Source organism: Lithobates pipiens, unplaced genomic scaffold (genome assembly GCF_037356315.1).
Source record: "Lithobates pipiens isolate NorthernLeopardFrog02 unplaced genomic scaffold, aLitPip1_a1.2 Scaffold_27, whole genome shotgun sequence".
In the NCBI taxonomy this organism is placed as follows: domain Eukaryota; kingdom Metazoa; phylum Chordata; class Amphibia; order Anura; family Ranidae; genus Lithobates; species Lithobates pipiens.
This window is the reverse complement of record NW_027507788.1, coordinates 159509357-159530972: the sequence shown is the minus strand read 5'-3', so window position 1 is coordinate 159530972 and position 21616 is coordinate 159509357. Positions and strand designations below refer to the sequence as shown.

The following is a 21616-nucleotide window of genomic DNA, read 5'->3' as shown; positions in this document are numbered from 1 at the left end:
AATGCTCACGTGATCTACGACATTTGATAAATAACCTTTATATAGGTTGATACTGAATATCGAGTTTACCTATACCTCTTATGATCACCTAATCCCCCCCCCCCCATCCCCCTCCCCCCCCCCCCCTTTCTCCACCTCCCCCCCCCCTGCTCCCCCGGTGCCCCCCGGTAGAAATTTGATGTGAATTAATGGAATTGCGGACAAATTCTTATATGACATCTAATGGAATAAAGGAGCCCGATAGAAAGTCCCACCATTATGTATAGAGACAAAAAAACATCACTGAAGATATAACCCATGGGTGAGCTATGGGGAAATGGCTGCCAATCGGGACCAACGAAAAATGGCCGCGGGTGTAGCTTAGATATGTGGTAAATGGTGTTGGGTGTAGACTGACTTCTAAAAGATGGCCGCACCATGTTAACCTATGGAAGACTCCAAAAAGATGGCTGTGCCAATGATATCTTATGGGAGACTTCAGTAAAATGGCCGCCATACACGTGCATATAAAAGACACTTCCGTGCTAGAGTATCCCATTCCCTGATGAAGTCACGTGACTAGTGACGATACGCGTCGGAACAAGGTTACCGGAAGTGACGTTCGCATACACGAGCGGAACGCTCGATCGTTTTTAAAAGCTGTATTTTACCGTATGTTTGTGAGTACCTCTTTTTATATATCTTAATAATAAAATTTACGAACGTACTTCACCATCCGAGTGTACCTCTATCTTTCCTATGAGACCTCTGGGAGTTACACTGAAGCCAAAGATCTATATGGAAACTATCTGAGAGGAAAAAAACCTACCCGAGGGGGCCAATATCCACCTGCTAGGAATTGGGATAGAATCCCTGGACCCTTGTTTTGGTTGCTTGATTTGCTGTTTACCTTACAGCAGTAAGGTAAGGGGCCATTCTACCTGGTGTGCCGTGTATACTGGAGACACAGAAATCACAACACGATTGCTGGCACCTGTCTTTTGAGAAGCACCAAATAAGTCACTGAGCACTTTATTTCAGCTCACATAGAGATTGTTTTATACACATATTTAATTTTTTTTTATTAGAAGAGTACGGAACTAATAATCACTGGCACTTTATTTAATTTCACTAAAGACTGTATTTTACCAACTCTTTGTAACTATGCACTATGAATTGCACGTTTTAACATAAGACATCTTTACTTTATGGAATATTTTTCCCTTTTACTTAGAGTTATTTATGTTGATATATAAACACATGATTTCTGGAATTTATGTTTCATAACACACTTGATATTCTCTGTTTTTTGGATTAACTTGGTGGAGCAAGTTTAAATAGTGTTTTTTTTTTTTTTTTTTGGCACAAGGCACCTCAATTTGTATTTAAGATAGGGTAGTCGACTTATAGTTAGATTTTATTTATTTTATTCCTTCCAGTATTAGGTTCTTTATTTATATCTAGCTCAGGTAGCGCAACACCATCTGTTTGATTTTTAAACATTGTAACTAAACTTCCTTTTTAGATCAAAGGGATAAACTTCTGTGTAAATAATCCTGGCAGACTGACAAGTTTTCAACAACTGTAAATGCAGGAAGTTTAACCACTTAGACTAAATCTTTTTCTGGCACTTCTTTCTTAAGTTAAAATCAATATTTTTTGCTAGAAAATGACTTGGAACCCCCAAACATTATATATATTTTAGCAGAGACCCTAGGGAATAAAATGGCTGCAATATTTTATGTCACACTGTATTTGCCCAGCGGTCTTTCAAATCCAATTTTCTGGGAAAAAAATCACTTCAATGAATAAAAAAAATGAAACAGTAAAGTTAGCCCAATTTTATTTTTTTTTTTAATGTGAAAGATTATGTTACACTGCGAGAATCGTGATCTATCTTCTAAGCAAAAAAATTGTGATTCTCATTTTAGCCAGAATCGTGCAGCTCTAGCTTAAAGTGGTTGTAAACCCTCGAGGTTGTGATCACGGACATATGTGTACAGATAATCATTGGGACATGTGATTTTAGGGGGACATGTGTTTTTATTATTTGGGGACATGTGTGTTTTGGGGACATATGTGGGGACATTGTGTTTATACTGTGCGGTGATGTGTGTTTTCACTAGACTAGTGAGCAAAAAGCTGTAAAAAAAACAGCTCATACTCACTGATCACCAGCCGGCTGCAGCGATCTGCTCTCCTCTCCTCAGCGACGACTTCCATGTGAGGAGATGAGGAACCGATTGCCTAGCAACCGGCTGTTTGTTTACATCACATGACGGCCGTCATGTGATCAGGAGGCCCAATCACAGAGCCCTCCTGCCGATCCGAGATGCGCCGTGTCCGGACGTTCAGGACGTCCACTCAGCTGTAGAGAGCTACAGTAGTTAATGTGACAGGGCACTGTTGGGCTCTCCCTATCTACCGCAGGGCAGGTGTGGCCAAAGCAGCAAAAGCATGCCCCCCCACCTGTCCCCGGGCTAATCCGGACATAGGGCGGATGCCCGCTCCCCAGCTAGAAGTGCTTCGGATAGAGAGTTGGGATGAGACCCCTGCCCAACCTGACCGGTGCCAAGATCCCCTACTCCTGTGCTGTTGGCTGTAGGGGTTCCTCAGAAGGTGGATCTTGTGGGTGACCCCACTACTCCCTTTTCAGCTGAATTCATGTAGTAGGTCCAGCATAAGGAAATAGTTGCTAAATCTCTGTCAGTAAGGGGACAGAGTAGATTAAATCTAAGGAGTTAAAGAGTTATTGTCCTTAGAAGATGCAGATGTCCCTTTTAGGGCTATCTAGTAGGCTTGACAGTCTGGGGGGGGGGGGGGCAATTCAGCTGGCAGAAGTTTAATCTCCACCTGTCTCTCAGAACCTTCATTTCCCACTAGAGCAGAGTTGGGAAGGATGAAGTGTAAACTCCTAAGCTCTTGATTAAGGACTGGTTACTTGGTATACTTTGTCCTCACTCACTTGGGATCTGACTTTCCAATCCTCAGTGGAGAGGTCTGTCTCAGCATAAATTTACATCCTAAGCACAAGTCTGTCTTTTAGGCCAAGGGTTTTATGTTCTACTTTGCAGCTTGGGTCTGATGTGCAGTGACTATATTGTGCTACTGGGTTACATGTGGAGTTGCATTATTATCATCTGTTACCTAGGCTTGACTGCCTCATGGGTGTTGTGGCTTACCCTTCTACACATGGTACAATCTGCAATCTGTTAATACTACTCAGCTGGTAGAGGTTTAATCCCCACCCGTCTCACAGAGCCTCCCATTCTCACTAGAGCAGAGCTGGGAAGGAAGAAGTATAAACTCCTCAGCACTTAATGAAGGACGTGCCACCTGGTATAACTATGCCTTCATCCACTTGGGATTTGACTATACAAGCCTACGTGGTTATGTGGGATTTATCTTTGCCATACACAATCTCTGTGATAGAGGCCTAAGATTTTATATCATACTTTGCTTCTTTTGACCTGATGTGTGGTAACCATTTCTGTACTACTGTTTTTTTTGTTTTTTTTTAATGTGGAGTCACATTATGTTTACACGGGACTCTCTCATGCTTAGCCTCAGGCTAGGACCTTAAGTTCAGGTCCAGGTTTTATTTATACATCCTGCTGCTGTATTTCACCCCTGCTTACGGCCACCTGTAACCTCTAGAGGTACTCCAAAGGTTGGATGTTTCTCTGGATAATCTTTTATAGCTAAGGCAGCAGAAGTGCCTTCTGTCTTTAATCGGGCAGCATCCAGGGGTCTCCTGAATGGCTTTTAAGTGTCAGTAGAAGATATTTAACTTTTACTTGTTACGTGGCTTTGCCTTTACACGTATTGTGGTGGGGTTATTATTTACCTTAATATTAACCACTGTCTATGTATATATTCTGATACAGTGAGGGAAAAAGTATTTGATCCCTTGCTGATTTTGTACGTTTGTACAAAACGTAGTGTGTTACTAATTGTTTTCTTTGTGACTATGGTCCCAGCCGCCTTGAGATCATTGACAAGATTCTCCCATGTAGTTCTGGTCTGATTCCTTACCGTTCCCATAATCATGGAAACTCCAAGAGATTAGATCTTGCATTGAGCCCAAGACCGAGGGAGCTCGACAGTATTTTTGTGTTTCTTCCATTTGTGAATAATCACACCAACTGTTGTCACCCTCTCACCAAGCTGCTTGGCGATGGTCTTGTAGCCCATTCCAGCCCTTTGTAGGTCTACAATCTTGTCGCTGACATCCTTGGACAGCTCCTTGAACTTGGCCATGGTGGAGAGATTGGAATCTGATTGTTTCTGTGGACAGGTGTCTTTTATACAGGTAACAAGCTTAGAATAGGACCACTCCCTTTAAGAGATTGCTCCTAATCTCAGCTCGTTACCTGTATAGAAGACATGTAGAAGCCAGAAATCTTGCTGATTGATAGGGGATCTAATACGTATTTATTTATTTAAATTATTCATTTATTAAAATGCAAATATTTATAACTTTTTTTGAAATGTGTTTTTCTAGATTTCTTTTGTTGTTCTGTCTCGCTGTTAAAATAAACCTACCATTAAAATTATAGACTGATAATTTTGTCAGTGGGCAAACATACAAAAATCTCAGGGGATCAAATACTTTTTTCCCTTACTGTATATTGCATAAGGTTTTAATACATTTATGTAATGTCCCAGGCTCGGTACACACAGGGGCGACTTCGCCGCCTGACAAGTCGCGCTCCGTTCTGTATTATGGAACCGTTCTAATAGGAGCGACTCAAGTCGCTCCGACTTAGAAAAAAGGTTCCTGTACTATTTTTGGGGCGACTTGCATTGACTTCTATACAGAAGTCGTTTTGCAAGTCGCCGCTGATCGTGTGCAGGTCGCGGCGCTGCAAGTCGTGCCGCCCCTGTGTGAACCGAGCCTTATACTGCATGTCAGCACTTGGTTTTGGTATGGTGTTGCAGCCAGTTACACTATACAAGTCCTTGTCAGGATCTGCGTTGTATTCATGTACTTCTGATGTCCATCCCATTCCACAGTATAAACCAATCTAGGTAATGTCTTATACAGCTCGGTAACACTTGTATTGCAGAGTTGTGCAGCCAATTAGTGTATTAACACTACATATTTTTACATGTGCTTTACTTATGGGTGCTGGGGTATCTATCTTGTACTACAGTTGTTCCCTCTTCATAACCTCCTTGCATGTGGGTAGAAACTTGGTTTATCCAATGTTTTAAGGCATTTTATGGAATGTCACTTCTTTGCAATGCTTCACTTAGTGTGGAGTGTTGCTGCTAAATTACATTTAAAACTCTAAGTCCATTTTGCATGTCATGCATTGTACTTATACATTTTGAGTGGTGTCTATCATGTAGCCCAATGTTATACCTCTTCCGTGGGTTCATGTGTAGATTGTGTACTAGTTTATATTGCTGCATTTATGTAGTGTGTGTGTGTGTGTGTGTGTGTGTGTGTGTGTGTGTGTGTGTGTCCTTGTACTACAACAAATGTTGGTACAGGGGGGTATAACCATATTTTGCATTGTAGCACCTTTGCCTAGAAGCACTAGGGTCATCTGTTCAAATCTAACCATGAGTCCTGCATGTTTTCCAAATATGCAAGTGGTGCTTAAAGAGGAGGTCCAGCCTGAGTAATAGTCAGCAGCTACAAATACTGTAGCTGCTGACTTTTTTAATATTAGGGCACTTACCTGTCCAGGGAGCCTGCAATGTCGGCACCCCAGTCGATTTTCAGATCAACTCTCGGGTGCTGCTGCTGCTGCCATTCTTAGTAAGGGAACCCGGCCGAGAAACCTTTCAGCTTCACAGCTGGTTCCCTACTGCACATGCACGAAGCACGCTATACTTTCTAATTGCCACGGCAGAGGGGGGAAGGAGGAGGGGCCAAGGCCTCATCTCCGGAAGGGGGCCTGTCAAAAACAGTGGTTAAAGTACGATATCCTTCTGTATGACCATCTAAACAAGTCCCAAATCCAGTCACTATGCGATGCACATGACTAAAAAATTAAAATCCTCCATCTCGCACATGCTCACCCTCCCAGTCACTGCAGTTTACAGTGGGAGGTTTTTAGCAGCAGGGGCAGTGGTATCAATCCTGGAAGCAGTGGGTGGGATTAGGTGCAGCCAAGTCAGGTTGACAAGCTACAGGCTTGTTAAGCAGCACTGATAATTCCAATAGACACCCCCTCTACAGCTTCCCATCATAAGGGTCGTACACACTGGGCAGCATGGGCCAGTTCAATAGAAACCGGCTGACATTTGGCCCATGTGTACAGCGGCCAGTCCGACAGAGGACGGCTAATCGGCTGGCTTATCGGCTGGCTTCTGTTTAGGGGCCATGACCAAAAAGGGTCTACTGATTGGCCATTGGTTGAGACCTGAACGGTGTGTCTGCACGCGTCTGCTAAGGAACAGCACGTTTCTTTTGTGTGAACTCACACGATTGTGAGCGTACCTGACGCATTATCTTGTGAACCTAGCCTAACAGGGGTACTACCACCTCACTGCTCTATTGAAAACTAATATAAAAATGTTGACTTTCAGTACACTTTTTAGATGCATGTCCCTAATACACCCATACTTGATCAACACAATTGTTGTAGGCCCTCCAATATGGTGTAAGGAATAGACATGTGCAAGTAGTTTCGGTCTGAATACAAATTCAAACAAATGTTTGGTTATTCGGATGTATCCAAATCTCCAAATAAAAAATAGTTAGGAATTTAGTTGAAATCCATTAAAATTTGTTTTGTTTATTCGTTTTCTAATGAATTCCAACTTTTCAAAACAATTAGGATTTGGATCGGTCAAAAAACGATCAACCAATTTGAATTCTGTGTGAATAAATAGCTGGTTGTTAAGCAGTGGTCAAGGAAGCCAGCTGTCCGTGTCACCCAAAATTCACCATTCACCAAAAAGTGTGACCCTACACCATTTTTTTAAAACATTTTTCAATTGCCGGCATTCTTTATCTTCATCAGTCAGTGGAGAAGCCCGCTGACAGATGATGACTCATGGTTGTTAAGGACAGGGGAATCTGGCTTCCCGGCCCGCTACTTAAAGTGGAGTTGCCCCCCAAAAAATAAAACTACTTAAAATTCTTTAAAAAAATCAAAAAAAAAATAATTGGCAAAAAAAAAATTCTTTACTCACCTCTAAATACCGGTTGCTAGGGGGTCCCTCGTAATCTGCCTTCTTCATTGCCCGGGCTGGTGACATCACTTCCCCTCGCGCCGCACATTCACCTGGGACCTGTCACGTGTCCCAGGTGACTGTACGGCGTATCACGGCGCCCTGCGCCGCTCGCGCATGAGCAGTGGGTGCCCGGCTGTGAAGCCACAGCCGGGTGCCCACAGTATGCATGACGGCGCCGCGAGCGGAGCGGGGAGCGAGGGGGGGGCTTCGTTCCCCCGCATCGCTGGAACCCGGGACAGGTAAGTGTCCGATTATTAAAAGCCAGCAGCTGCAGTATTTGTAGCTGCTGACTTTTAATTTTTTTTTTTTAGGGGGTACCCCACTTTAACAAGCAGCTATTTCTTCACACAGAATTCAAATCGGTCAATTGTGGGAGTAGTTCTCCCAGCAATTGCAAAGGGGAAGACAGAGGAGAGACGCCAGATGATAAGAGTGCAGGGAACATCACAGCTTTCATTTCAATTGCTATGTGTTCCCCGTTGCCACATACAGCCCCTCCCAGTGACTTTGATAGACAGATCACCTGTCCAATCCTGGGACGAGTGACATGTATCAAAGTTTCCTGGCCAGGGCTGTATGTGATGGCGAGCGGTGGGAAAACAGCAATTGAAATGAAAGCTGTGATGTTCCTTGTGCTCTGATCATGTGGCCGGCAATTCCTCTCCTCTCTTCCCCTGCACAGGTAGGCTGCATTGGTGGACACGGGCAGAATGCATTGTTGGGCATGGATAAAGTTGTCATTAATATTTATTTTTATAATTTAATTCTGCATAAAAAATTTAAGTGTAATTTCATTTGATAATTTATGAGGTCCTGTTTAGGAGCGGGGCAGGGTAGGGGTTGGGTGGGGCTACTGGATGCGTCGGGGCTTTATTTTTTGTAAGTACAACTCTGAGCAGCTACATGTCCTGTTTAGGTGGGCAAAAAGGATCATGGCTCAACTGTCTGTTTTTACTGCCCCCAGCCACCCTTGTGTGTTGAGTGCATGTCAACATACACGTGTTGACATGCATTACGTTTTAAAATGTGCTGCATTCATATTTAACATTATTTAAAATTCCGTAAGCTTTATTTATAAAAGAGGCTTCAACTGACTGTTATGACTCTTGCATTTATGCACAATGCAGTGCTACATGCATTTTCATGTATGCCCTGGTAGGATCTGCTTCCATTGAAATACATTGCTTTTAAAATGTATATGTGCTGACATGCGTTGAACATACGTGTGAATGGATCCTTAGAATTTAGTGGCTCATAACAATTCTGTACAGGTTAACTTTATTATTAATGTGTACCTTTTACTTTACAGTTTTGTTTTTGTAAATGTATCTTGGTTTTGATTTAGATAGTTCAAAAAAGGAGTGTTGGCTGTTCAGTTTTCTTCAGGGACAGAAGGGATCTAACAGGATTGATAGATGCCTCCCAATGATATGAACTGGCCACAGAGCGGTCAAAAGACACTTGCAGCCCCCCCAGCCTGATCCAGACAAATGACACCCACCTGATTGGTTATTGCATCAGCCTGGGCTTAATTATTTGGGGAAGGACCTGAGCATTGTATCAGCCTCAGCCTGCCAGTGTGTTTGTTCTGGGGTCCTTCTGTACCCGGCAGCCCCCCTGTATTGGAATAGGTCCCCCAATTTTCTGCACTAGTAAGTGACCCTCTTCTGTGTGATCAGTAGATTAAATTGTTCATTTGTTTGTGGATTGGATCCGTTGGCAGGAAATATTTATACATTGTTAGATTGTAATTACAATCCAACGACTGTATAAAACTGGGCATCCTCTGCGCCCTACTAAAAATACGTTTTTTTGTTGAAGTGACCTTGCAGCGTAGGAAGTATGCAGTTATATAAATAATGTGCTCCTCACAAGACAAATTCACTGAGGAAACAAATATGCAAAACGCAGACATTCTCAGCATTTCAGTCTGTGGGAATTTTATCTGTGCCCAGTCACACTGTTGTGCTTTGTACTTCTCACACACACACACTTTTCCTTATTTGCTGAGTTACATTTGTATGTTGAAAGAGTTGCTGTGTCTTCCAATGACTGGCCCTGTTCTTTGGGGGTAAATAGCCTGGAGTGTAAGGATTGTATGTTTTTCAGCCACAAAAAAACATTCTGTTGGGGCCACACTTGGATGCTCAGTTGGGGACCTTTCAAGCTCAGACGTTCACTTGGGATGGTTCATCACACTTGTATATACACTTGGGGGCCCATCACACTTGTACATTCAGGTGCTTTGCATTACTGCTCTCACATTTAGGCTAGGTTCACACTATTGCGATGCGGGAACGCCGCGAATCCGCGGCGTTTTCCCGCATCGCTCACCTCCCGCCGGCAGTTCACACTGCCCTATGCGGACGGCTGGGGGTGTCAATGTTATGTTAATGACACCCCCAGATCCGTCGGCATATCGCAGTGCGATCTGCCGACTCGCACAGGAATCGGATCGCATGGTGTGAACCCCCATGCGATCCGATTCCGTTGCGGACCCAAAAAAGGGTCCTGTGCGAGTTTGCTGCGGGACAGCTGCGAGTTCAGCCATACTATCTGTATGGCTGAACTCGCAGTGCTACGGAGATCGGATGTGATTTGCTGTGCGAATCACATCCGGTTCTCCCCCCGCAGCGGTGTGAACCCAGCCTTATGTGAAAGATTTGCACCACAATGCGCATGTTGTAGCACAGGTGCATTACAGACTTGTTTAGTGGCACCTTGACACTTAGGATACAGATCCTCTTGGCGGTAAATTTAAATCCCTACAGCTAGGGATCTGTCATGTAGTGCACCTTGTACGTATCGGCGGGCAACAGGTCATCCCATTTGATATAGATTACATAGTGGACACTATGATTATTGCTGAATTTACTTCGGGAGACAACTGAATTAAAGCCAGTAAGTATGTGCTTTAATTTCATTAAAGTTATTTTCCATAGTGAGTGTTCTTAACTGCTGGTACTAATGTACCCCTGTACGCATTCCCCTAGAAGGGGGCAGATATCTGGTTTGCCTGCATGGGGGTGCACAGGTGTTCTATGCGTCCTTGTACAGGGAGTCCCATTCATGTCAGTTGGGAGGCAGCAACGATCTGACAGCCGTTGTGGATGCACTGCCTTGAGCGCACACTATCTGAAAGCACGGCTGTCAAATTGGGAGCAATGGCATTGTCCATGCAGCTGCTGTATTCTAATTGAAATGAGTGGGACTGTCTGCACAGGTACTCATGGAACGCCTGTGCATCCCCATGTGGGCAAACACGGTCCCTGCACATTATGCCAGTGTGAATGAGGCCTTTAAAAAAAAAAACAGCTGTGAGAACCGAGCGATCGGCAGTGTTTGATGGCTCGATTCTGAGTGTTGGAGGCGCCGGGAGACAGATACAGCATCAGACTGATGCTGCATTCACCTAGGTAAGTATGATTCTTAAAAAAAAACCTATACATATCTTTTAACTACTTCCTGACCGCTGGTAGTCAAATGACGGCCAGGCGGCGCACCTATTTGGCGGAAGGCCGTCATATGACGGCCTCCCGTTTAAACAGGGAGTGCGCGCGCATCCCTATTTCTTCGGTGGCGCCGTGTCACGGAGACATCGCTCGCCACCAAAGGGGGTGAACAGCCATTGGTTATAGCTGTTTACCACGTGATCGGCTGTGTTGAAGTCACTGCCGATCACAGATGGTCACACCCCCACTGTGCACAGCGCATGCGTGCTGCGTGTGCACGTCGGTGGCGGCGCGTTCCCCGGGAACACTGCTCGTCACCGACGCTGGTAAACAGCCATTGGCCAGCTGTTTACCCACGCGATCGGCTGTGATCCTTTCACAGCCGATCACTAAAATGTAAACAAACCGCGGTAACGAGATGTTACCGGGTTGTTCTCCTCCTCACACACCGAACGTGTGTGAGGAGGAGATCGTGGTAACATCTCGTTACTGCCTACAGTGTACACCAATTAAACTGATTGCCCCCCCCCCCCAGTAAAGAGGACCTGTCAACACCCCTCTTAGTAGCTGTCAATCACAGTCCATCAGAGTACCTGTCACAGTCCATCAGAGTATTTGAGTACCTGTCACAGTCCATCAGAGTACCCGAGTACCTGTCCCAGCCCATCAGAGTACCCGAGTACCTGTCCCAGCCCATCAGAGTACCCGAGTACCTGTCCCAGCCCATCAGAGTACCCGAGTACCTGTCCCAGCCCATCAGAGTACCCGAGTACCTGTCCCAGCCCATCAGAGTACCCGAGTACCTGTCCCAGCCCAACAGAGTACCCGAGTATCTGTCACAGCCCAACAGAGTACCCGAGTATCTGTCACAGCCCATCAGAGTACCCGAGTACCTGTCATGGGACATCAGAGTACCCGAGTACCTGTCACAGTCCATCAGTAGACCCAAGTACCTGTCACAGCCCATCAGAGCACCCGAGTATCTGTCACAGACCATCAGAGTACCCGAGTACCTGTCCCAGTCCATCTGAGTACCTGTCACAGTTCATCTTAGTACCCGAGTACCTGTCACCGCCCTTCAGAGTACCCAAATACCAGTCACCAAGCCATCAGAGTACCCCAGTACCTGTCACCAGGCCATCAGAGTACCCCAGTACCTGTCACCAGGCCATCAGAGTACCTGAGTACCTATTTGCAGCCCATGTCTCCTAGAATATACGTTGGGGTGTTTACTTTCCAAAATTGGGTAATTTTGTAGGTAATTTCACTGTCCTGGTGGTCCAGGACCTTCAAAAGTGTGATGGGTAGGAATGAAATGAGATGTGTCATTTATGCTCCTAGAATGCCTGAACGTACTACTTCAATGTTCGGCCTCTCTATGTGACCAGGCTGTGTAAAAGTCCTACACATGTGGTATCGCCATACTCTGGAGGAGTAGCAGAATGTGTTTTGGGTTGTAATTTTTGCTATATACATGCTATGTGTTAGAAATATCTTATAAATTGACAACTTTGTGTAAAAAAAAAAAAAAAAATGTGTTTTCATTTTTTTCCCACGTATTCCAAAAACTTCTGGAAAAAAATGAACCGTTCAAAAGACTCATTATGCCTCACAGATTATACGTTGGGGTGTTTGCTTTCCAAAATGGGGTCATTTTATAGGAAATTCCATTGTCCTGGTACCCCAGGGCCTTCAAAAGTATAATAGGTGGTTGAGAAATGAGATCATTTTTGCTCGTAGAACGTCTGAAGGTACTACATCAATGTTGGTCCTCTGTATGTGGCCAGGCTGTGTAAAAGTCTCACACATGTGGTATCGCCGTACTCGGGGAGAGTAGTAGAATGTATTTTGGGGTGTAATTTGTTGTATGCTGCTGTTGTTGTAAAAAAAAAAAATTATAAAAAAAAAATCTTCATTTTTCAACGAATTGTGGGAAAAAATTACAACTTAAAAAAACTCACCATGCTACTTACTTAATACCTTGGAATGTCTACTTTGTAAAAAGGGGTCATTTGGGGGGTATTTGTACTTTCCTGACTTGTTAGTGTCTCAAGAAATGAGATACACCTGATGTACTGAAGGCCTGATCAGATGTGATCAATTTTCAGTGATTGGCACCATAGTTTGTAGACCAGAGATATGCAATTTATGCAAGATAATGCAACTTTCACAAAGACCAAATAATATATACTAATGTGGGTTATTTTTACCAAAGATATGTAGCAGTATAAATTTTGGCCAAAATGTATGAAGAAAAATGACTAATTAGCAAAAATGTATGAGAGAAACAAAGAAAGGCATTTTTTTCACAAAATTTACGTTTTATTTTATTTATAACACCAAAATTAAAAAACCACTAGTGATTAAATACCACTAAAAGAAAGCTCTATTTGTGTGGAAAAAAGGATGCAAGTTTCATATGGGTACAGTGTTGCATGACTGAGTAATTGTCATTCAAACTGTGAGAGCACTGAAAGCTGAAAATTGGTCTGGTCAGGAAGGGGGTGTAAGTGCACTGTATTGAGGTGGTTAAATATCAAAGATGTTTTGGCTTTTCAGAACCAGAGCTGCAATGTTTGGGACAAATTTACCTTTGTTCTAAACACCAACAAAAACCTTAAACTGGCTATGCACTGTACAAATAATCAATTGGTGGCTCTTTTGCCAACCTCTCACCTGGCATCCTTTAATTGAATAGCCAGGTAGAAAATTGTTGGCTGTATCCAATCAGAGGCAGCCGCTATTTGAATATTTTGACTGGTGGCGGGGCTGACTATTGAAACACAATAGTTGCATCTGGAGATTCGTCCATGTATAGCGTGACTGGAGGAATCTGTTGTGTTTTTTATATTCAGTCTGCAAATTGAGCAAGAAATGTGTATGGCCAGCTTTATACCCTTTTCTTCCTTGAAAATCACAATCAGATCTTGCAGCTCCAGTTATCCACCACCAGGTGGCAGCCTGGATGCAGTAATCATCATCAGAGGCAGTGAATGTGCATAAAATGGGCAACTATGCACTGCTTACTGACACACGGGATTCCTTTGCTGCCCCTTTAAGAAGGAGGGAGTGGGGAGCGTGGCCTGAAGACACATCTTTTTGATCCATTCAAACATGACTTGTAAGGAAGGAGCCCATTACCTGGCTGGAGGAAGTGCAGGGGGTGCTCTCCTGGAGAATTGTGAGGTCATAGCAGGCGTGCTGGATCATTGATACAATGTGTCACTTCCTACGCTGCCCGTGACTACTGCAGGAAGCTGCTGCAGCTGCTGACACTACAAGCTGCCTCTTATCATAAGCTTGTGTTTGTGACATGGCTGAATGAGACAGTAAACTGCTCCCCCCCCTCCTCCCCACCACCCTCCCACCATGGCAGCCAAGGAAGAGATGTACAGCAAGATCATCCCTCGAAGGAATAGGCAGCACCGCACAGGAACCATCAAGCATGGATCTTCTCTTGAAATCCTTCTCTCCATGGGCTTCCCGAAAGCCAGGGCGTAAGTTGTGTTTTGTCCGCTAATACCCGGGGGGTCTCGCACTTCAGTCTGGTCTCAGAAATTTATGAATGATTTGCAAAGAGCGCGGCCAACATTTGGCACGTCCGCTGAATATTTAGCAGCGTTACGCATTGTAGACCGTCTGCGGCGAACAAGAGCGCACAGCTGCAGTGCTAACGGAGACGATCACCGCTGGCATGTCTCCATCCGTGGCTGGGCAAGTTACGATTGGAGCCTCTGCTGCAAAATCTCTTAGAAGCGTAGCATCTGTCTATTAAAAAAAATGACTTGCAAATATCAGAAGGTGTAGCTTCAGTGTGAGGGTTATCGATTTCTTGTGAGCGCCGGCGTTTACTTGCCAATTCTTTAACCTATTGGCAAGAATTTGGGATGTGCAGCCTTGCAACAGAGAGCATGGTTACTGAGTTGTAGGAATTTTTTTTTTTAGACATGTGCAACAAGAGTTTCAAATGTTCAGTAATGTGGCAAGAATGTGTGTGCAGCGCAGAGGGGCCAGATCAGCTGGAGTGCAGGGAAAAAGTTGTAAACTGTCTTAATAATGGAAAAAGAGGGCCCGTCAGCGATTATCAAATATATATATTATAGAGAGGGGAAAAAAAACACGCACAAAAATAAAATATTTATAATCACCAACAGTAACTCTTATGCCAATGTTCTACAGAAAAAGAAACAAAAAGTAAAAAAATGATATCATTATGTAAACTATATATAAAAAAAAATTGATAATCACCCACAATAACTTGTGCTGCAAAAAGAAAAAAATGTGTGTGTGTATATGTATATATATATATAGATATAAAATATATTATAATGCTTAATATATATATATATATATAATATATATATATATATATATATATATATATATATATATATATATATATATATATATATATATATATATATAAATTTTAATTTTTTTGCAGCACATTAACGGAAAAGTTATTGTGGGTGATTATCAATATATATTTTTTCATATAGTTTACATAGTGGCATCATATTTTTTATTAAAACGTTTTTTATTTTTTCCTGCAGAACATTTACATAAGAGTTGCTGTCGGTGAATATAAATAAATGTAAAAAAATAATAATTTAATAGTGTTTTTTTTTTTGTTTTTTTTTCTGTAGGAGGTAGGTGATTATATATTTAACCAAGGTATACATAATATTGTTTGTGTTACCTTTTGAGCATACCATATCTCCCAAACCTGTCACAAATCTATGAGGTGTGTATGTTAGTCTCCAGCTGTTGCTATTCAATAGCGAATTGTCATTTAATGTAGGGATGAGACTGTTCTCGTGGAGATTATTGTTGAAGAGCCGTTATGACACTTAGTAATTATATGCAGCAGTTTACAACCTACAATAAAAAGACGTGTTGCCATTAAAGTGATAGCAATAAACTTTAGTCTAAGTCTAATTTTATATAACTTTTATTTGCCATCTTCTTTTTAAATGATATTTACAGCCTTTTGATGGAGGCCTTTGTGTTAAGTATACAGGAGAAGGTTTTAATCTTGTCTAATGGGCTTTGTGTTCAGCAAGCATTTAACAAGTTTGGAGCGGCGGTCTTGAAGCCCATAAACGACCCTTCAGCTTTAGACTGAAAAGTGCCGAATACACATCTTAGAGTGCTGGCCGTGGCTTTGGCAAGCATTTTGTAAGCTTCATCAAGCATTTATAAAGCACTGGGCTGAACTCTGTGGAGGTTTATACAGTGCTTAGTAAATTCCTCCTGAAGCTTTGTGTTTAGACGCCAATGTAAAAAAAAAAAAAAAATGGCGCATGTAATAAGTTGACTAGTAGATGTGACCCAAACCTTCCTCATTGTCTGTAGGAATGGAGCAGACTGATTTATAGGGAGGATATTCAAATGAATTATCAGGGTGTATTTACGCTACTTCTATAAAATGAGTGATCCCATCTTTAAAAGAGCTTCTGCTTGAGCGTATCATTCTACATCAGCCGCCCCCAGCCTTTTTACCCAGAAGGAACCTTCAAACACATTTTCACTTCTCAGGGAACCCACTGTTAAATTTTATCAAAGGTCAATTTCAAGAATCTTCCTTACATTAGTGGTCAGTAGGAAAAATTTAAATTATATTGATGGTCAGTGGGAACAATGCTCCTTACAGTGGTGGTCAATGGGAAGAATTTTCTTTACATTGGTGGTCAGTGGAATGAATGCCCCTTATTTTGTCAGTGGGAAGAATGTCCTCTTACATTGGTGGTCAGTAGGAATAATGCACCTTACATTGGTGATCGGTGGGAAGAATCTTCCTTACATTGGTGGTCAGTGGGAAGAATGCCCCTTAAAGTGGTGGACAGTGGGAAGAATGCCCCTTACATTGGTGGTCAGTGGGAAGAGTGTTCCTTGCATTGGTGGTCAGTAGGAAGAAAGCTCCTTACATTGATCAGTGGAAAGAATGCCCCTTACATTGGGAGTCAGTGGGAAGCCTGGCCCTTTATATTGGTGGTCAGTGGGAAGAATGTCCTCTTACATTGGTGGTCAGTGGGAATAATGCACCTTACATTTGTGATCGGTGGGAAGAATGCTCCTTACATTGGTGGTCAGTGGGAAGAATGCCCCTTACATTGGTGGTCAGTGGGAAGAATGCCCCTTATATTGGTGGTCAGTGGGAAGAATGTTCCTTGCATTGGTGGTCAGTAGGAAGAAAGCTCCTTACATTGACCAGTGGGAAGAATGCCCCTTACATTGGTGGTCAGTGGGAAGAATGTTCCTTGCATTGGTGGTCAGTAGGAAGAAAGCTCCTTACATTGATCAGTGGGAAGAATGCCCCTTACATTGGTGGTCAGTGGGAAGCCTGCCCCTTTATATTGGTGGTCAGTGGGAAGAATGTCCTCTTACATTGGTGGTCAGTGGGAATAATGCACCTTACATTTGTGATCGGTGGGAAGAATGTGCCTTACATTGGTGGTCAGTGGGAAGAATGCCCCTTACATTGGTGGTCAGTGGGAAGAATGTTCCTTGCATTGGTGGTCAGTAGGAAGAAAGCTCTTTACATTGGTGGACAGTGGGAAGAAGGTTCCTTGCATTAGTGGTCAGTAGGAAGAAAGCTCCTTACATTAATCAGTGGAAAGAATGCCCCTTACATTGGGAGTCAGTGGGAAGAATGTTCCTTATATTGGTGGTCACTAGGAAAAATGCCCCTCCAGAGCTGCACGATTAAACGTTAAATATCGCAATCTCGATTCAACCCCCCCCCCCCCCCCCCCTCACAATCTTAACCCGACATTTCCTCGATTCTATGTGACTAGTGCAGCGCTATAAAAAATAAATAAAAGCTGGCAATGTTTATCAACATTCCTCGGTGCTGTGAGGAAGAAGAGAAACCTATCTCTCCTATCTTTTAGATCAAAGGAATGAACTTTGGTCTGTAAATGAGGTCAGTTTAACCACTCAAAGACCCAACCTTTTTCTGACATTCATTGCTTACAAATGAAAGTCATTATTTTCTGCTAGAAAATTACTTAGAACCCCCAAACACATATAATTTATTTTTAATTTTTTTATAGCAGAAACCCTAGAGAATAACATGGCAGTTGTTGCAATATTTTATGTCGCACTGTATTTGCTCAGCGGTCTTTCAAATGCATTTTTTTCTGGGGAAAAATACACTTCATTGAGTTTAAAAGAAAAACGGTAAAGTTAGCCCAATTTTTTGTATAATGTGAAAGATGATGTTACGCCACAAGAATCGGGATCTTTATTCTACGCAAAAAAAAAGTGATTCTCATTTTAGAATTTTCTTCACATTGATCAGTGGGAAGAATTGTTTTTACATTGGTGGTCAGTGGGAAGATTAAGCCGAAACGCGTTAGATCCTGTCATGTTGCAACTGCTGTCAAAGCTGGAATAAACGTTTTCAAAGAAGAAGCTTTCGTGTGCTGGCTTTTTTTCAAAGATTTCAGTGGGAAGAATGTTGCTTACATTGGTGGTCAGTGGGAAGAATGCCCCTTGCGCTGGGGGTCAGTTGAGAGAATGTCCTTTATGCTGGGGGTCAGTTGAGAGAAATGCCCTTTACGCTGGGGGTCAGTTGAGAGAAATGCCCCTTGCGCTGGGGGTCAGTTGAGAGAAATGCCCCTTGCGCTGGGGGTCAGTTGAGAGAAATGCCCCTTGCGCTGGGGGTCATGGGAAGGACGGCCCTTATGCTGGGGCTCAACAAGGAAGACTTTTCTATCGTGTAGTGAGCAATGGGTCGCCATTTTTGCTGTACAAAAACTAAAAACATCGCCATATACAGAATGCTGTATGTGATCATGGGATGTTTCTCTGCTGTGCATAGTGATCACTTCCTAATGGTAATTTGTGTACATTTAGTGCTAACAAGGTTACTATGTCTGTTACATAACACTTACATAGGGAAGCGGATAGTTTTCAGCTACAGAGTAAATGTGTTGCTTAATGTGCTGTCAGACATTAATTGAAGCTAACTGTTTTTTGTTTAAAAGCTGGATTCCAGGCACAAAAATATTCATTTCTATATGTTCCTCAATAACCACAACAAAAATATTCAATTTGTGTGCAGGAAGGGTCTTTTGCAAACCCAAATATTACCCGGTAAAAGTAGCAGTGACATCACCACTGTGCAGAGAGCGGAGCTGTGGGAGGGGGCGAGCGCATATCCGCAATTCGTGCTGCACTTTGTGGTTGGTCCCGCAGTCTTCTGGGACCTGTGAAATGTCTCTAAAGGCTGTGGGGGAGGAAGGGGATACCTGCCAAAATCAGATATCTGCCCAACAACCCCCCCCCCCCCCCACCACCACCACAAAAAAATAATTTAGAGGGGGGAGAGCTAAACTTTTGGATGATCTACTTTAAACTTCAACATGCATACATCATTTACATAAAATGCAATTGAGAAAAGAATGAAGATGGCTAAACATCCATCAAATGTATTTATTCTTCAACCATATTAAATGGTGCAAGTCTGTCTAATAAAAGCAGCAACAGCAAGAATGCATTTGTCTAAAATAGGAACAGTTATTTTCCAGGGTGGGATTAGATCTGATTGGCTGATATGGGGCAGTAGGCCCAAGAGAGCCAATCGGGTAAACCCAGAAGAGGAAAAAGACTCAGAAGGAAAGTTTGAATTGTTTCTTAGACTATTTGATCAATGGGAAGTAATGACTTTTTTCTTGTTTCACTATGTTCTTGGCACATGTTTGACAAGGGACGTATTTTATATTTGTCAAGGTGTCTTCTAGTTGTCTATATGGACAGGAATATATAAGTACTCTCACATTGCCACGTCACGCCGCCCACACTACGCTGGCCTGACCCTGTCCCTCATTGAATAAGCGCTGAAACAGTGTTTCGCAGTGGCGTCGCCTATTCATCAAATTCAGTGCTCTGCTCTCTTCAGCTGATAGCTGGTTGTGTCGTGGTGGCAACAAACCACTGGCTTTTTTATTTATTTTTTAATTAAAAAAGATACAAAAAAACTAGGGCTGTGGAAATTAAAGATTAATTCCTCGATTAATCGATAATTTTTTATTTATTTTTTTGATCGCTACTCACCTCTCCACCAGCTTCAGGGAGTTCCATCGGAGATCCGGTGACGTCACGGACATCGATGTCACCGGACTCCTCCCCTCTTCCCCAAGTGTCTCCGCCTGCTAATGAAGGGAAGGGGGGAGGAGTTCGGTGATGTCACGGACATCGACATCACCGGACCCACCCCCCTTCCCCAAGTGCCTCCGTCTGCTAACGAAGGAAAGGGGGGGAGGAGTCCGGTGACGTTGAAGTTCTGATTGAACGTAACGCGTAGGAGGGAGGAGCTACGCATGACGTCACCCGCTGCTGCGCTACGGAACTAACACGAATGTCAGCTTTACATGCTGTGTTTTTATCATCTTTATGTGAGTAGTGTGTGTTTGAACACAAAAATGAAATGTTATACTTAAGCGGTGAGCACTTAGATCTTTTCTTTCTACCCGTGATCTGGCATCCTTGCTGAGATCTAAGGAAACGTGAGAGAAGTTTATGGTCCGTGTTAAACCTTTTAAACCCTTTTGATACCCGCTTGCATGACCACCTGTTTGCACAGGGGTCCATGCCATAAGGTGAGAGTGATTAGTTAGACCGGAGGTGGAAGGATTGTCACTTACGTCAGTGCTACAGTTTGAATTTAAAACATATTTGTGTGAACTGTGAAGTTAAGTCATGGATTGTGGAAACTAACTAGTTTCGGGTGATTGTATATAGTGTATAGCACATTTACCACTGACTAATGCAGAGGTGCAATGCAAGGAGATCAGCTAAAAGTAGTTGGATCTGTATGTGCGTTTATAATTAATCAAAATTAGTCGATTAAAAAAAAAAATCAATTAATCGAACACGAAAATTTTAATCAGTAACAGCCCTAAAAAAAAAAAAAAGCTGTTTTTAATTGGGGGGGGGGGGGGGGGGCATTGTGGTGTGCTGCATTTTTGGTCTGTTCCTGTGCATTGGCAGTCCTTACAAAATGAATGGACTGCCGTGACATACGTCACATTAACGCAACGCACAGGAACAGAGAATCAATTCTGAGGGCTTGTGTCTACTTTTTTTTTTTTATATGGAAAACTTCACGAATTTGCGTGTCATCCTTGTGTCTACTTTTAATGTCTTTACAGTCTACCTTTCATAACATACAATGTGAAAGTGCCTCATCTGAGATCAGTGGGTCCTAGACATGAAATGTGCATTGTACATAAACCCAGCCTATGAAGAAATATGACTGATGTGATACTTCGGAGATCCACAGATAAGCGGGGCAGTTGCCTGTATACTAAGGACATGTAGGACTTGCCTGCCACTTATCAGTTTGAAAGCGTTGGTGGCTCTGAGAGTGTGACTTCCCCTGTCTGGGTTTCCTCATGTGACACCATGTGAAGAGGGCTCCTGTGTTGCAGGAACAGCGGGGAGTTGTGTAAGCGAGGAAAGTTCGATGTCCAGCTTGTAATTGTTGAGCGTTCCAGGCGTACCCACAGCGCAAGCTTCCTGTAGAGCCCTCACTCTTTCATGTGCTTATATAATCACTTGGATATTCTAATTTGTGCCGGTCCTCTGCAATGTGCCAAGGGAAATGATGATTATTTTGTTGCACCCAGAGATTATGTACATTTCAAAATATAATGCGAACCTGATATGAGCCTCAATTCACCTGTGGCCGATCACCGGCTCAAACAATCATCTTTTATTTACTTTAATGCAGTAAAAGATCGGAGAATTGTATTCTGGTAATATAGTTCTAAAATATTCAACAGTGCTGTATATAGAACACTGGGACAGTCGCATCAGTTTCCGTGCCAGAGGAGCTTACACTCTAATGTCTCATCCACAGTCACACACTATTATTATACATTTATATAGCTCTGACATATTCTATAGTGGTGTAAAAAAAAAACCACTGGTCTAGACACATGATTCTCTGCACCAAAGGAGCTTACACTAAACTGTCCCACCAC

General features: G+C 42.9%; 1 protein-coding gene across 1 annotated transcript in view; it reads left to right on the top strand.

Annotated features, from left to right (window-relative positions):
• The first annotated feature begins 13656 nt into the window (after positions 1 to 13656).
• The window catches only part of UBASH3B (ubiquitin associated and SH3 domain containing B), a 140972-nt gene continuing 133012 nt past the window's right edge, over positions 13657 to 21616 (top strand). Inside the window, exon 1 of the mRNA XM_077457763.1 lies at positions 13657 to 14122. Within this exon, the coding sequence (XP_077313889.1) occupies positions 13995 to 14122 (128 nt within the window). The 5' untranslated portion in view covers positions 13657 to 13994. The remainder of the gene's footprint in view (positions 14123 to 21616) is intronic.